The sequence below is a fragment of the Phyllopteryx taeniolatus genome, chromosome 15 (assembly GCF_024500385.1).
Source record: "Phyllopteryx taeniolatus isolate TA_2022b chromosome 15, UOR_Ptae_1.2, whole genome shotgun sequence".
NCBI classification, from domain to species: Eukaryota; Metazoa; Chordata; class Actinopteri; order Syngnathiformes; family Syngnathidae; genus Phyllopteryx; species Phyllopteryx taeniolatus.
In genome coordinates this window covers 13,523,577-13,539,825 of record NC_084516.1, presented here as the reverse complement: position 1 = coordinate 13,539,825, position 16,249 = coordinate 13,523,577, and the positions used below count along the sequence as shown (strand labels likewise).

The 16,249-nt window shown below is 38.3% G+C and overlaps 1 protein-coding gene across 2 annotated transcripts; it reads right to left on the bottom strand.

Annotated features, from left to right (window-relative positions):
* Positions 1 to 257: 257 nt before the first annotated feature.
* scarb2c (scavenger receptor class B, member 2c) lies at positions 258 to 15,055 on the bottom strand. Of its 2 annotated transcripts, XM_061800313.1 has the most exons (12): positions 14,813 to 15,052; positions 14,378 to 14,535; positions 13,000 to 13,144; positions 12,700 to 12,891; positions 12,489 to 12,580; positions 9,414 to 9,533; positions 5,573 to 5,751; positions 5,381 to 5,499; positions 3,392 to 3,465; positions 2,030 to 2,081; positions 1,550 to 1,702; positions 258 to 1,094 (listed from the first exon to the last, which is right to left on the bottom strand). In XM_061800313.1, the coding sequence occupies exons 1-12, from the start codon at positions 14,930 to 14,932 to the stop codon at positions 1,056 to 1,058; spliced, it is 1,443 nt and encodes a 480-aa protein (XP_061656297.1). In that variant the 5' UTR covers positions 14,933 to 15,052; the 3' UTR covers positions 258 to 1,055. The 2 variants fall into 2 exon arrangements, with proteins under 2 accessions (XP_061656297.1, XP_061656298.1); XM_061800314.1 differs by lacking the exons at positions 258 to 1,094; positions 1,550 to 1,702 and adding an exon at positions 1,735 to 1,889 and having other exon boundaries at positions 14,813 to 15,055.
* Between the last annotated feature and the right edge of the window lie 1,194 nt (positions 15,056 to 16,249).

The window sequence follows — 16,249 nt, the reverse complement described above, 5'->3', positions numbered from 1 at the left end:
AAAGCACCAGTTTGTCATGACAAAGAGGATTGTTCTACTTGGCAAGTTGCTTACGTGCGCTTTATCATTAGTTAATGTACTTGCTGCACAGATAAAGTGACTGCTAATTGGACCCAAAAAAAGTAGCCAATACCAAAATATTAACAGCCTCTCCCTTGTTTAGTCGGTTTTGTGTAATCCTACACAAAAACAAGCACATGGAGGGGAGAAAAAGGCGCAATTACAAGTATAAATTTGATTCAATGACAACACGCTAATGTGAAGAACGGTGACTTTATTATTGATTATTATCTGGTTTATGGCAAATGCCAAAATCTTTGATTAGGTAACCAGGTGAGTGTGTTCAAAGATGACATGACAAAGTAAACACATTTCTCTTTTCCATCTAAAACTGCTCAAAGAACAAGAACACAAAAATAGATATGTTATGAGAGTGGTGAGTGGTTATTGTGGTATTTTGTGTTGTCATACAGTAACTTAATTCATGCAGCTCAATTAAAAAGATACTCACTAATACTATTTGGATAAAATTCCGCTGGGACAAACAGTTGTACAAAAAAGATGTGACATTTCTAGCAGCGAGCAAGCAAAATAATTTGCATCAACCAACATGGTTGTAGCATTTTGTCAGCAGGATTTGGGGGTCAGGGGCTATTGGAATTAAGGGAAGACAATCAAAAACACACAAAAACTTCCCTTTATACTGTTAGTGTGCAATACTATGTTATTACAGGTTCACTGAACTGTAGTTCACTTGACATTTTCTCATGGACGACAAAAAAAAGTACTTATTTACAACTATTGCAGTTTGATGGCTTCCACTCAGTTAACAGTTATGACACTTCACTGTAAAATTAAAATAATACAATGATGTCATCCTTAAACCTGCCGGGAAGTCGGATTATTTCAGAACTTCTAGGTTGACCCAACCGAGAATAACACAAAAAACACATTTGTACTCAGACGTCAAAAGGTACAGACTGATGGATTACTTGGGTTAGGTATAAGGCGGGAGGACGTGGTGACGCGCCGCCTGTCACTTACGGTCTTGGGGGCTACGACGCCAGCAGCGGCTCCCGTTCGGCAGCGGTACTCTGGAAAAAACAACAATACATATTCCTTTCAATACTTCTTCCAACTACTAACATCAACTATGCACAATATATAGTATATTACACACAGACTACATTTAATTATAATAAATATTGTTAATCAAAACAATATCTTATTGATATGCTGAGTATATATTTTATAGAGAGTAAATGTTTTATAAAAAAAAATATGCCCAATATTTATTTAATAAAAACAATATGTATTGATATGCAGCGTATACAGATTATGCAGAAGAAATGTGTGATTTTTTTTGTTATTAAAAAAAAAAGAGTATTTCATTGATATACAGAATATAGATTTTACCCAGGCAAAATCTAATTTCATTTATTTGCAATGTGAATATTTTCGTATATGTAAAAAAAATATGACAAAACAACATTATTCCGTTTTACGGAGTTAAACGGAAACGATGCGCACGAGTGAAGATGTGACTCACCTCAGGCATATTGTGCCGACACACCAGCAACATGAAGACTCCGCCCAGGAGGATGGCGATCCCGATCAGCATGAAAGGAATGTTTATCAGCACGTTCTGCTCCACCACCACAGCGTGCAGCTTGGCCACGGATGAGTCATCGATGATGACGCTCTGAGGGAGGCGGGAGGGTTACAGGCATGACTCCTATTGTTCTTTACTGCCTCCTTTTTTTATTTTGCTGCATTGGAGCTACTTCACTTCTGTTCTATGATTATGTTAATAATGTTTTCCTCTTTTAGTGTGCCGAGATTCTCCTCTGACCCTTCAAAGACCAGTGGGTGGATATTTCTGCCGGAACCTATGCAAATGTGATGGAAACACAGAGTTCTCAGGACTCTTTCAAGCTACCTCTTGAACACCGTGTGTGTGTGTGTGTGTGTGTGTGTGTGTGTGTGTCTGTGTGTGTGTGTGTGTGTGAGTGCGTGCGTGCGTGTTTACCTCATTCAGGTAAACTACAGGAAAGATCACTGTGGTCACGTTTCCAGTTTGACTGAAAAATCAGAACAATAAATCCACAATTAAGGCTGCAAATTTCTAGGAATTTCATATTTCCATTGGACTTAAGGAAAATACTGGGAATAATTGGGAATTATAGAAGTGCAAAATTGCTAATTAGACTGTAACAAGGAAGCTGATGGGATGTTTTTGACAAAGGGCATCCCACAATGTTTTTTTTTAATAGATTTAATGTAAGTAATATTGTTTTGAATTTTGTTAAACTTAAGGCCTGGCGGCCACATCCAGCCCGCCATATCATTACATGTGGCCCGCGTAAAAAAATTGTGGTTCTACTTCATGTTCTATTGGACCCCAATTTAAAAATCTTTCAATAATGTTGAGAAATTGCAACCATTTTAAAATAAGAAACATAGGAGTGACGAAGGCAGGCCGATGCGTTTAGCGTTTGTTTTCAACTGTATGAAAACTAAGCAGATGTACAAAAACTTAGGACAAAATTTTGGCCAAAGAAATTACCAACAGCAAATCATATGAAAACCACAGCATATGAAAACCGAGGTTCCACTGTATATGTAATGATATGATGAGGTGAGGCGGCACGGTGGGCGACTGGTTAGAGCGTCAGCCTCACAGTTCTGAGGACCCGGGTTCAATCCCCGGCCCCACCTGTGTGGAGTTTGCATGTTCTCCCCGTGCCTGCGTGGATTTTCTCCGGGCACTCCGGTTTCCTCCCACATCCCAAAAACATGCATGGTAGGTTCATTGAAGACTCTAAATTGCCCGTAGGCGTGAATGTGAGTGCGAATGGTTGTTTGTTTATATGTGCTCTGCGATTGGGTGGCAACCAGTTCAGGGTGTACCCCGCCTCCTGCCCGAAGATAGCTGGCATAGGCTCCAGCACTCCCGCGACCCTAGTGAGGAGAAGCGGTCCCCCGGTCCTCAGAACTGGGAGGCAGACGCTCTAACCAGTCGGCCACCGTGCCGCTCAGTTATCGCTTAAAAAAAAACAAAAACTAAACTAAAACAAGCAAACAAATACAGAAGATTCAGTTCATGTTAGTATATACGTGAAATTAAAAAAATGAATATTAATATGCGGTGCTAAGGTATAGTGTCATAATGCACATACAGTATGTCAGGATTCTTTGTGCTCATCAAGCGAGAGAGGAATGTATCAAAGTCCATTAATAAAGATAAGGTGGCATTATTAGTTTACAGTTGTGAGTTACTGGCACCCTCTCCTACACAAGTCCAGAACAAGGAATAAATGGTCGAGCGTTATTAAAAACAGAACAAGAAAATTTGAATCAAACGTACTCTGCATACATTTGACTTCCTTACCTGAATGTGTCTATTTTCTCGACATAGACGTTGACCTGGAGACGTTTGGCAGCTTGCAGGACTATTCCAGTGAGCTGCAATACACCATGTAGTTTGTCACAAATATTTGAAAAATAAAATTAAGAAAGAAAAAAAAAAACAATGAGGATGCATTCAGAGCAGGAGTGGGGAAACCGCTAACCTTGTATCAAAAGCTCAAAGGCCAAGGTAAAGTTAACATGGCGGCAATCATCTCGGCTACTGTGCTGTTTACTTCATGTTATCTTTAATGCAGCTTTGTCATAAAAACAACAGGGATATAATATATGATAAGAGCTACTGGGTTATTTTCAGTGGAGGACTGCTACAAAGCTCTCGGAGTTCACCATCTAGTGGTTATGATGAGTGAACGAATGTAGCCAAAACATAAGGTACACCTGCACAACTAGAAACTGCGCATCTGTCCGTTTCAACCTGTAAAGTGCTTGACCTGATTAAGGTTGCACGTGAGCAGGTGCCTACACCCCAGCTGACTTAGGCCGAGAGTCGGGCTCGGTCCCTATTGCCCGTGAAAACGTGCAAAGGCTGAGAACTATGAACAGTAGTACTCATTTGCGGTAGCGTTAAACTGTTTTCCGCCATTTCAATTTTCCAGAATTTTTGGCCCTGGCTAAAATGGAGTCTAGTGATGGATGCACTTGGGCATCCGATATTAGTCACCCCTGACTATAAGAACTTCAGCGCCCTTGTTAGCATCAGCGGTTATGCAAATTGCGATTCCGATACTTCTTGTTAGTTAGTTCTATACTAATGGTGAGCTATTTTCCAGCCATTGGAGACTTTACGCAAGTATATTTGCACAGCGCAAACATGTAGTTATGTATGTGTAGGCATAAGAAAGATGAAGTAGACTAGATGAAGTAGGATCCTTTTTTTTTTTACAGGTCATAGTAGTGGTATTTGATTGGCAGTTGAGCGGCGCGTGGTTTCAGCGCATTCAGTGAACACGCTCACAGCGTTCAAGAGCTGAGAGAACGGCTTAATTTTTCACAATTTTATCATCAATCATTTTAATGTTTTTTTATTTTTTATTTTTTTTTATTTTTTTTTTTAAAATCATAATTGGCAGAGTTGTTACCAACACTCTTCTCTGTGGTGTGTCAAATTTAGAAGACTTTAGATTTATTTTCACTAGAAAAAAAAAATAATAATGGTGGAATTGTATATATTGATGTGAACCCTATTCCTTTTCCATTATTAAAAAAAGTATTCCTTTATATAGTGAGAACATGCTAACTCCACAGATTGGCACTCAAAACCTCTGAACTGTGAGGCAGACATGTTAACCACTAGCTTATCGTGCTGCCTCTTTACGTCATATTTTTTGTGCATTAACATGCATTTTTGGACTGTGGGTGGAAGCCGGAGTACATGGAGAAAACCCATGCAATTATAGGGAAAACATGCAAACTCCACACAGAAGGCCAGAGTCAAGATTCAAACCAGAACCTTAGAACTGTAAGGCAGAAATACAGAACACAATGTGCCATCTGCATTGCATATTCCCAGATCGATAATATTTAGGTTCGAAGAAAAAAAAGAATTTACACTTTATGATACAGTACAAGACCTGGAAACGGCAAAAATTCAGCATATAAAAAGATCATTTGAAACGCATGGTTGAAGATGACCACAATATATCCCACCAGAAATCTTCCCTTCAACTTGTGTATGATGCCGTCAGGGCAGCCGACTACACCACTTCAACCACAATTATACATTTTGAACTTAACTCAATTTAAACGGTGCTCTTTAAAATTTAAGAATAGTTGATACATTATTTCTACTGGCTCTGATTAGACTTTTCCATTGTCAGCCATCTAGTGGTGACAATGTGGCAATTGACAGTTTTGAAGCAACAGAACTTTATCCTCAACCGAGGAACCCCTGTACATTCAAAGTAGCTCAAGAAGAGAGCATATAGAGGGAAGCAAAGAACGGCGATCTAACCGGATTGAGGTCAATGAAGGTCTGGTGATACTCCTTGCGGGGCCTCATGCCGAAAACTGCCCGCACAAATTTCTCATCTCCCTGGTAGAAGTGCGGTGAGGACATTACAATGGGCGCACCTGAACACAGCACAAGATACTGCAATTATCCCAGAAACTGGATATAGGACACTTAAACGTGACGTTTCATCACCTTGTTTGCATGGCTTGACGTTGAGGACGCCCGAGCCGAGGCAGTTGCCGGAGGGGACACAGAAGCCCGCGTTGGAAGGGTTCACCGATGCGTTGGCGAACACCTGACTGGGGGGAGCGAAGCGATACCCGGGAATTCCTTTCACCGTTACATCCTCCTCATACACAGCGTACATAGACCTAAGAGAGAGGATGGCGTGTATGAAAGCAGCTCAGTCTCTAATAAAGATTTTGCTACGGGATCTGGAAAAAAATATGTACTGGTATTTAATTTTAGGTATCATTCAGACAGATGTGAGGCCATCAGGATTTGCCAGTTTAGGCTTAGTAGATTTTTTGTAATGATATTTGGATATTTGACTTCTAAATCCGTCAATGGCAGTGAATGTGTTGGGGACACATTACATAAAAAAGATACTGTTTAAATTGCTTGTATACAAATAGCTGGGTATCTGGAATGCCTGCCAACCCAAAAAGTGTGAAATTACACAACTAAGTAAATCTTTTGTTATTTGACTCGTTCTTAAATTGTCTGTGTGTGTGCGCGTGTGTGTGTTTGTGTGTGTGTGTGTGTGTGTGTGTGTGAGAATGAGCCGTTTTTCTCTGTTACACCATTGTTATGTAACACTGAGGCTAATTTATATGAGAACCGCCTCCACACCGCGTTTCTCCGCCCATGACAGGATCAGCAATACTGGGCGAAGATCCAGAACCACGGTCAAGCAACAGATGGACAACACTGTCTGATACACTATATAGAGGCACAATTACACAGAAAAACACACATGCTATCGTGTCAGGGGCAAAGGTAAGCAGGAGTGATACACCGAAATGAACATTTTTGACAGAAACCGAAAACCGAAACTGGGGGCCCAAGGCCGGAAGCAGACACATTGAAAGGGATTATCAATCAAACTGAATTTGTGCTTTTCATCCCCCCCAAAAAAGCAACACAAAGCACTTTACATGAATTAAAATATAAAAATAAATCAAACCTGCCAATTATTGATTATAAAACTATGCCAATCATTATTAAAATTGCATTTATGGCCATGATTGCAGACCTGCCAACCTATAGAAATTCACTTCCAGAACAATTTGTTTGAACATATTTTTAAAATTATGTCAAGAACATTACCATGGGACAGTTATTTCTGTATGTTATGTATGTATGTTCACAACATAATCATTACTTTATAATTATAATCACAAAAAGATTATGTCTTCAATATTTATTTTACTTTATTTATTGCATCAACCTTTTACTGGCAGACACATTTGCAGCCAAATGACTTGTCTCGCATGCTCTTTCTGTATTTCCCGTATCCACTATTGCTGCTGAAATGATGCAAATTCCCTATTGTTGGACTAATTAAGGTGATCTTACACTCTGAATATTTATTATATTAATGTAATTTTAAATTTCTAGTCCCATTTTCTCAAGTGACATAGCAGCGGTGATATATTAATTCATTTCCAGTCCCTGTGTTTATGTAGCTGTCTAGCGTTATCATATATTTCAGTGTTTTCCTCTATCAACACGTACCAATTTGCCTGATATTTTGCTCTTCAAAGTTGGCTAATCTGCGCTCTAGCGCGGTTCCAGCCAGACTAATGTGACAAGTGTACTGTACCAGCCAATTATTATGTTGCTTGTTAATAGCAAATACTTCTTAACTATGTAGTGTACAAGCTTGCGCACCAGCCGCGGCAAAGCGTTAGAGTTAGCAACAATAAACAACATGTTATTTTTGCCGTTTTATTTTGGTGACAGAAGTCTTTCGGTTCGAAACAGAAAATGCACTTTTGGGGTATTTTCGGCCGAAGAGAATTCGGTGCGTCACTAGTAAGCAGAGCTGCAATTATTTTTATTGGCTGCAAAGATGAGCAATACCTAATAGCACTCGCTTTGTTTCCCACAGTCCCTCACTAGAAGCCAAGCTCTACCCCTTTTGTGTCATGGTAACGAAATCTATATTTGCCATTGGCTAGGCAGTATACGGGCCGGGGTAGCCAGTCGCGCACTTGCATGAGATAGGAACGCCCTCTCATTTCAGCTAGAAATACTAAAGTGTCCTCCTATAATTCTTGATCTTTGGGGAATTTTTTTTAAAAACATTGCAGTGATATGTTGTTAAGACCTGGGAACTGTTTTACATTGTAAATAAATCTAAAGTTTGTGTAAGGCATGGCACATTTACGAAGACAATCAATTACCGCAATTTCTTGTGTACAATGCTCACCCATGTATAATACCCACCCCCAAAGTTGACCTCAAAATTCTGGAAAACCCTTCTACCTATGTATAATGCATTTTTACAATGCATGATTTTGCTTCTACGCATATGATCAAAACGAATTACTATCTGTATTTTGTTAATTTTTTTCAAAAAATTATTCTGAAGTTAAGCACTTTATATGTACATGTAATACTTTTTTTCTTTACTTGCTCTTATTTTGAAATTCGCAGCCCTACTTTTATTTACTAAATGAGAAAACACAGTTGTGCTCATGTTTGATTACCCAGGGAGAATTGTAAGATGTGTACAATTCTTTAAAAAACCATGAAGGACCAGGCAAAACACATTTTATTTTAATGGGATTCAAATTAAACTGTCAAGCATCTCAGAAAAGCACTGTCATTAAACAAAATATAAAAAGAAATTAATTATAGTTGTTGTTCAGTCATCAGTCGTATTTAAAAATATATATATATTTCACAAACTCTGCCTGGGTATGTAAACTTATGAGCACAACTGTACATATGCAGTCATACATACCCCTGGCATATTGGAATGAAAGTGCAGGCTACACCTTTTTCATAAGCTCTAAGTGGCGGGAGCATAATAGAATGAAAGTGTACAACTTTTTCAAAACCTCTCGGGGGCGGTGGCATATTAGAATGAAAGTGTACAGCTTTTTCATAACCTCTAGATGGCGGCATACATTTATAAAATGTGAAAGTTTTTTTTCATTTTCCACTATACCTATGTATAATGCGCTCTGTTGACTTTTGACAATTTTTTGGGGAAAGAATGTGCATTATACACAAGAAATTACAGTATGTTTTTCCTCGTTTTGAGTCACAATGGAGTAATTCCTGCCAGGAATGTAGACTAATTAATTTCATTTGTCTTGGTTGTATATAATTTAACATGAACCAAAAAGTACTGGAACCGTCACACACAGCCCACCTCTGCATAATAATTGTTACAGTCCTGTCCTCTTACTTCCTCCTCTGTGAACCAGGAAGTAGCCTGCTAAAATACGGATGGACAAACAAATAATCGCCCTTCACACTGTTTTTCTTACTTTACTTACAAAGAGACAATTTAGCTTGTAACATGTTGAAACGTAACACTGTTAGATTGTCCCTCTTCAGGGGTCTATGATGCTAATTCCTCTCCTTTTAAATCACTCTCTCTCCTTTTAAATCACTCTTGGAATCTCAGTTTGAAAGCATGAACAGAGAAATAGTTTTAGGACGTGCTACAGTATATATAAGCAGTAAGCAAACAAGAGACCTCATTCATGAGGCTGCCTAGCCAGACCAAATCAGTAATGAATTATCTCATATCCAGACCTGGCTAATGGAGAAGGAGAGGTTTCCTAACTCAATCCAGACAGTGAGATAAAAATAAGGGAATAACAGACTGAAAACATTACAGTCATTGTTGACTTCTCGATGCTTCAGCCATGTGTTTTTGCTCCTTGGCTGATCTGAAGTCATCTGAACATTTATCTTTGTTAATTAACTTTAAAAAGGTAAATTTCAACTTTGGGGATATTGAAAAAAAAAAAAAAAAAAAGTAATAAAGGCATGCAAGTGTTGTTTAAGCCACCTGCACAGGTCTGAAGAGAACATGGAGAGCTTTTCCTTCTTTGTGAGGACCGAATGGAAAGAGGCGCCGTTGGTTCCGTTGATCATGTTGCACTCATCAGATGTCCACCAATTCAGCGAGCTGCGTGCATAAACAAGCACATAAACTATAGAATTGTATGTATGTTTGCATTTGTTTATCATGAAGGAGTATTAAGGCCCCAAGTTAATTAAACCTTAATTATGAAGGGGGAAGTTATAATATTTCAAGAATATATTTTTTGTACAAGTTATTGTACAATTGTACAATATCCAGATGTAAATAATCGCATAACTACAAATATGGTCATTTTCCCAAACGCGATCAATTGTTTGTTCTGTAAACAAGTCTTTTGATAATTACAATATGTTCTTATATTTCTTTTTTTTCCCAACAACTGAAAATTGTGAGCGGCCTAACTGATATCCATTGTTCCTGTGACAGCAACAAGAAAGTTCTATCCTATAACACGACACAGCAGTTAGACCCCAACAGCCATGCATACCATCCTCAATAGTGCCTCACAAAGCCCTTTCCTACTGTTGTAATGTAATATAATTAAATATTGGTTAAACCATTCCAGGTTGACGACCCAAGAGGCCTTTTTTGCATTTCTCGTCTTTGACGCAGGTGACAAATTCCTCCTTTGACAGGCCTTTCTTCTTTGTGCCTTTACTCTAGTAAATCTTAAATCTTGTTAAAGTATGACTCACAATGTTTTAAAGACACTACTTTATTCTATATAGAAGAGTATAATTAGTATTAATAATATTCTGACTTTTTCCTCTCAATATTACAACTTTATTCTCCAAAAACGACATGTCATGGAGCTTCACCAAAACAGGCTGCTACATGTGATTTAGATATTGTATTTTGTCTTTAGACATGGTGAAGCAGCATGTGGCTCATTATCCAATGTTATTTTTTAATGCTCTGTTTCAATTAACTGCATACAAATCTGTCAGCGATCACATGGCAGCTCAATTACAGGTATAGCTAAATAAATTACATATCATGGAAAACGTTTCAGTAGTTAAGTTCAAACAGTGAAACACAGAGTATTATATAGATTCACGACACACAGGGTGGAATACTTTTATTTTATATTGTAATGATTATAGCTAACACCAACAAATCCCCAAAATCTGTCACTGAAAGAAATTAGAATATCACAAAATAAATTGATTGAAAATCAGAAAATGAAAATGAAAGCATGAAATGAATGAAAATGATTTTAACAAATTAGCCTTGTGTAAAGTATTTTCCTGATGAATGAATCTCTTACTGTGAGTTTCTGTTTTTTAACTGTACTACTGAAATAAATGAACTTTTCTATCATATTCCAATTTACTTGAGCTGCACCTGTAGTACTGAAGGCCAGAGGACAAAGATGTTCAAAATGTTCTTGATAACTCTAGAACCCCTTTATAAACCACATTTGCTATTTCGAAGTGATTATAGAGCAGATAAATCGATAAATATGATTCAGAATGCGCCTTCTGCTTTTTGCATCGAGTGCTTTCTGCTCCTTTCCGCTCTATCCGGTGCTGTGACGTAACACGAGCCAAACAGCCTGTTCATTCGGCATTGTGTGCTATTGTTCCATGCTGTTGCTCCTGTCCTTGTGTATTTGTTGTCGTATGATTTAGCAATTTCACGATGGTTTATTGTGTGGCATCTGGTTGTACAAATGGTTCAGGCAGTGGGAAAGTTAATCAACAGGGGTAGAAACGTGTTCAGCTATGGGTGCCTAGCAAGCATTCCTTTTTACAGCTTTTTCTGTTGTGCAGTTGCTACTTGGCTGCTCGTTGTCGTCATTGTCAGGTTCCAACCTCCTAATTGGCTCGAACATGTACGGTTTGACGATGACAAGTTCAGCTGGGTGCTCTTGTACGTCGAAATCCTCCTCCTCCTCATATTCCAACACTTTGCTCGCCATTGCATCGAGAGTGTTTGGCAATTGCAATGTCACTTCCGGTAGCCTTTGCGGTGGATGGAGTAACTACACGCCAGCGTCTCGAACTTCGGGTATGCTCGGGGAGTGCTCAATACGCGTAATAAAAACCTCATTTTTAGTTAAATTACAGTTGACAACTTGCTGGAAATGACGTGCATGTATTACATAACATACCAAAAATGCAAAAAATGAATTTTAACTGACCACATAACATCGTTGTCCTCTGACCTTAAGAGGGACAACAGTCAGAACAAGTACACTGTATTCTGCACATTTGCTCTACACATTCACTCCTCCTCCTTGCAAAAAAATACTATAGAAAGACAACATTTGGCTGTTTGGTTGTTCTGCAGTGGCTAATACAGTAATGTAGGAATATACTACCACAACATTACCATTTCTGACAAAATTATGACGAGGCTAGACTTGTCCTTATATCACTCATACAGATAGAGAACTATGTTCCAAATCAGTGACTCTCAAAAGAGAGTAGAATCACTGCCTAAGTACAGTTCAATTGGATTTAGGGTTTAAGTTCAATATACTTGCATTTAATCTTTCAGATCTGATTGTTTTTAAATATTTATTCAGGTACAATTTGTTTTTATTTTTATGTGTAGTACATTTTGATTGAATCTTTAAGTATTGTTTTGTTTTTTACATGTTCCTATATTTCAGCACATCGTTATAAAGTTCAAGCTGTGCAAAATGTTACAGTGGCTTACAGTAATATGAAATACAATTTTTAGCGATAAACTCTCTGTCTTGTTTTTGATGAACAATCGGGCCTACTACGCTACTGTATTTAAATGTTGGTCATGATGGCAGTACTGTATTTGCAAAGTTAATTGTTTTATAAGGTGGTACTTAGTAAAAAGCTAGCGAACCACTCTTCTACACTATATAAAAGAAAATGTTTGGGAAAATTGACTAGTTAATAAAAACAACAAACAATAACCTCACGTCACCCCAAGCAGACTAGGAATTGTCACACTGATATGACTTAACTAAACACCATCTGATTCAATCACATTCTCACTGATTGATTGTTGATTGGATGAATAAGGCATGATAGAGGTAAGGTAAGTGGGTACGATTACCTTTGATTGTTCCATGTATCCACTCGAGCAAAGTCCTTGTAGTCCTGCTGGCCCGTGAAGAACACGTATTGTCCATCATTAGTCGCATTGCTCTATAATCACGTCACAAAGGGGTCGTGTCAACAAAACACACAAAGCTAAGGACAAACAATAGATTAAACTCTTGATGACTTTTCATGATGTAAATTCTCAGGTCCGTGTGATTATTGACCTTGTAGAACAGTCCAAAAACAGGCTCCACGTCATGTTTGAAAGCGTGGATGACTTTTAGCAGAGCGTCTTCGTATCCCCACAGGAGCTCTCCCACTGTACGTGTGGTGAACAGGCCCTCGTCTTTGTTCGTCATGTAGGTTGAGATCAGCTTGGCATAAAAAGGCTGATGCTTGAACTTCTCCATCACCGTCTAAACAGGAGGGAGGAACGGGAAAAGAGTGTATTTTTCTCCTCTTGGGTCAAACTGACATAATAAGTTAGTTTGTGGTCAAATGCAAAAGTAGGGAGCGATGTTCACCATAGCAGGGATGTTAATGGTCCTGATGAGGTCACTCTCTGGACCCCGCGACATGTCACGCTGGAATATGTATGTCTTAGTGTTGACCGCTGCTACTTTGGTGCCATTATCCTGAAAGCTCACTTCTTCCATAGGCCGGTACTCTCTGGGTTAAACAAAAAGAAACGAAATAATAAGCGGGTTAGAGTGGAGTGGACATGGAGGAGAACCCCCTCTTTATTTTGTTGCAGTATTTTCTCAAACATAATAATAAAAAGCAGTGATTCCAATAATATGCTGCGGGAAATTACCGGTATTCAATTTCACTTAAACCCTTATCTCCTAAACCAAACAATTCTTGAATAAGCGGCAATAAACTGCCAAGAAGGGTTTTCAAAGTTGCCCCCCCCCCCAAAAAAAGAAAAAACTAAATGGAAAAAAAAAAGTTGAAAGAATATTGGTGGAATTTTTTTCGATTTTATTTTATTTTATTTTTTTAAATCCATGAATAGATGAATCCATGGGTGCTGAACTGCAAGTGCACAGGGGTCTACTGTACATCAAAACCACTAAGTGATGAAAAGAAAAAAAAAGTACATGGCACAATACTTTAACAGTAGATAGTCTCATGTAAAAAAAAAAAAAAAAGGATCATGTCTCAAGTTTGAAAGAGTTGACCAGTCTGTTTTCCAATTTCTCAACCTGTTACACGTCAAACAGAACAAAGAAAGCAACAAGTTATTTTAAGATATTTCATTTCATATCAGAACAAGATGACAATCTTGTGTTCATGAAACTCAATCTCTGAAACAGTTCATTTATCAGCACTTTTACTAATTGAATAATAGGCATACTTGAATGTTAAGTGAACCACTTGTTACTGTATTTAATTTAATTCTTTGGACTATATTACATTCCTTGAAAACTAGTTGTACTACAAGAGATTTCGAATGGTAATTTTCGACTGGATATTTCTATTTATTATATTTGTATTCATCTTTTATTAACGGTACTGTGGTTTTTCTATGTTTCATAAATAAATGGAGAAAAGATAAGCAGTTCATCAATTTCATGCTATTTTGAGGAAAAATACTATATTGGGATATACAGCCTTATCAGGATCATGTACCTATATCACGATACAAAACTATTGTCCATATCACAGAGCACTAGTTACTTGGTGTAAAACGATTGACCATCAATGATATAGATGACCAACGATACATTTTTTTGCAGACAATTTGCATTCAAATGAGTGTAATTGGATAATTTGGGAATCACTGTACAAACAGAAAGCTGCTACTCTCTGCTGTTGAATGCACCCCTGCTATTTTATGGGGAATATGGGGTATTTTACACCCGTGCCCTCTATTCTGTTGTGTAGTTTTTCCACACTTACCTGTAAGTGTATGGTCCAATCTCCAACACAGCAGGCCTTTCCCCGTCCAGCATCTCCAGGGGATTGGTCAGGTTGAAGAAATAAAACTGCATGTAGATTGGCGCGGGTGGATCCTCCCAAGCATCGAAGGCGTCGCTGCCATTCTTTAACACAATTTCCTGAGAGAAGTTTAAGCTCGGTTGAGAACATGTGCAGTTCCGTACGAAAAAAATAAATAAATAATAGATGCTGACCAAGCTGAACGTGATATCACGAGGGTAAAGAGGTCATAGTGTGGCAGTATTTTACAACAAAATTAGGCCAGTGAGGGAGGTAACAAACGGCGGGTTGTTTTTAGTCTTGAACTTTAGCCAGCCGAGACCATCATTTGTGTCGCAACTGTCATAGACAAGACAAGGCTACTGAAATGTCAAACGTCGGATGGCGTTTGCTTACCTTTTCCACCACTGACTCGACTAGTTTTGGAAACACGTTCGACAAGGCCAGCGCGATGCCCAGGATGAGAAGTAAAAACGAAAACAATCCGGTTGCGTAAATACAACATGATTTAAGCATGATGGGACCCCACTGAGTGGCGTCTAACGGTGACAAGTGCCGCTAATAAATGACAGCGTCCGACGGCCCTCACGTATGTTTTGATACACCCGGAAGTCGCCTGCGCAACCAAAGACCAACTACCGCAATGTAATAATTCACTGCTGTAACTTCCTGTTTCTTCGCTAGTCACCTTTTCTTGCTGTATCTCCCCAAATGCCTCATATTCGAGGAATACAAATTACATAACGCACACGTTTAATTGTTTTAATGTATTTTGTTTCCTAGCGCCTAATAAACTGTTGATGCAGTGACGTTTTTTTTTAAACTAAACTTGTTTGTGCCCGTGTACCAATTTTACCGATTATTAATCTTTGTATGCAATCACGTTACACTGTACCCTACGGGCTAGTCATTTTAAATTTTAATTCATTTTTTAAAAATTAGTATTTCTTCCAAGGAAACGCTAATTGCATTTTAGAATTGCCATTTTCTGTGTAAACGTTTTATAGATTTAAAGATTTAACAGCCTTCAGTGATTTATTTGAAATAATTAAAATTCCTGTTTTGTTTTGTTTTGTTTTTTCCATTGTTGGAGGTCGCCTGACAAAATACATATACTGTGCAGTATAATAAAAAAAAATTGTGTGAGTGTAAGGGTAAAATATACGTTTAAACATTTAAAAAATGCATTATATCAGCTACATCTCAGGTGTAAAACTCAGGTAAGGGCCAGATCGGACCCTCCATGACATTTTATGCGGCCCGAGAAAGCTTGCCACAATTTCTATCCTCGACTTATGTACAAAACGAGTTATCCATCATAAAAACTATAATAATCAAATGCAGGGGCAATTATTAGGGTTGCAGTGCGGCTGCGCTTCCGGCCAGCGGACATCATGGCTACCAATGTTTTTTGCGTTTTGTCAAATCTGTGAACTTGTTTTAAACGGCAACATTCCACCCACATCCTCTCGCCCGAAGATTGCTGGTATAGGCTCCAGCACGCCCGCGACCCTAGTGAGGATAAGCAGTACGGAAGATGAATGAATGAATGAATGAATGAATGAATGAATGGGAAAGTCTCACAGGCACCTTATGCTGACATTGACTCAGAATCTCCACTAGAGGTCAGTGGTGTCCACATGTGCACAAACAACATACAGTGCTGGGGGGGAAAAACATTACCTATGACCTTTTTTGTTAGTTTTCTTTTATTTTATTTTTTTATTACCATGTTTATATTTCCTCTAAATGACATTATTTGTAATGTGGAATTTGGGACCTGTCTGTAGTTTATAGAATAAAACAAATGCTCTTTTTACTGAAACAAAATCT

Coding starts and splice junctions, on each gene's coding strand:
- scarb2c (XM_061800313.1), bottom strand. CDS start 14,932: ATGCTTAAATCATGTTGTATTTACGCAACCGGATTGTTTTCGTTTTTA. Junction 14,536..14,812: donor TCGAGTCAGTGGTGGAAAAG/GTAAGCAAACGC, acceptor AACTTCTCTCAG/GAAATTGTGTTAAAGAATGG. Junction 1,095..1,549: donor GTCGGCACAATATGCCTGAG/GTGAGTCACATC, acceptor TGTTTTTTCCAG/AGTACCGCTGCCGAACGGGA.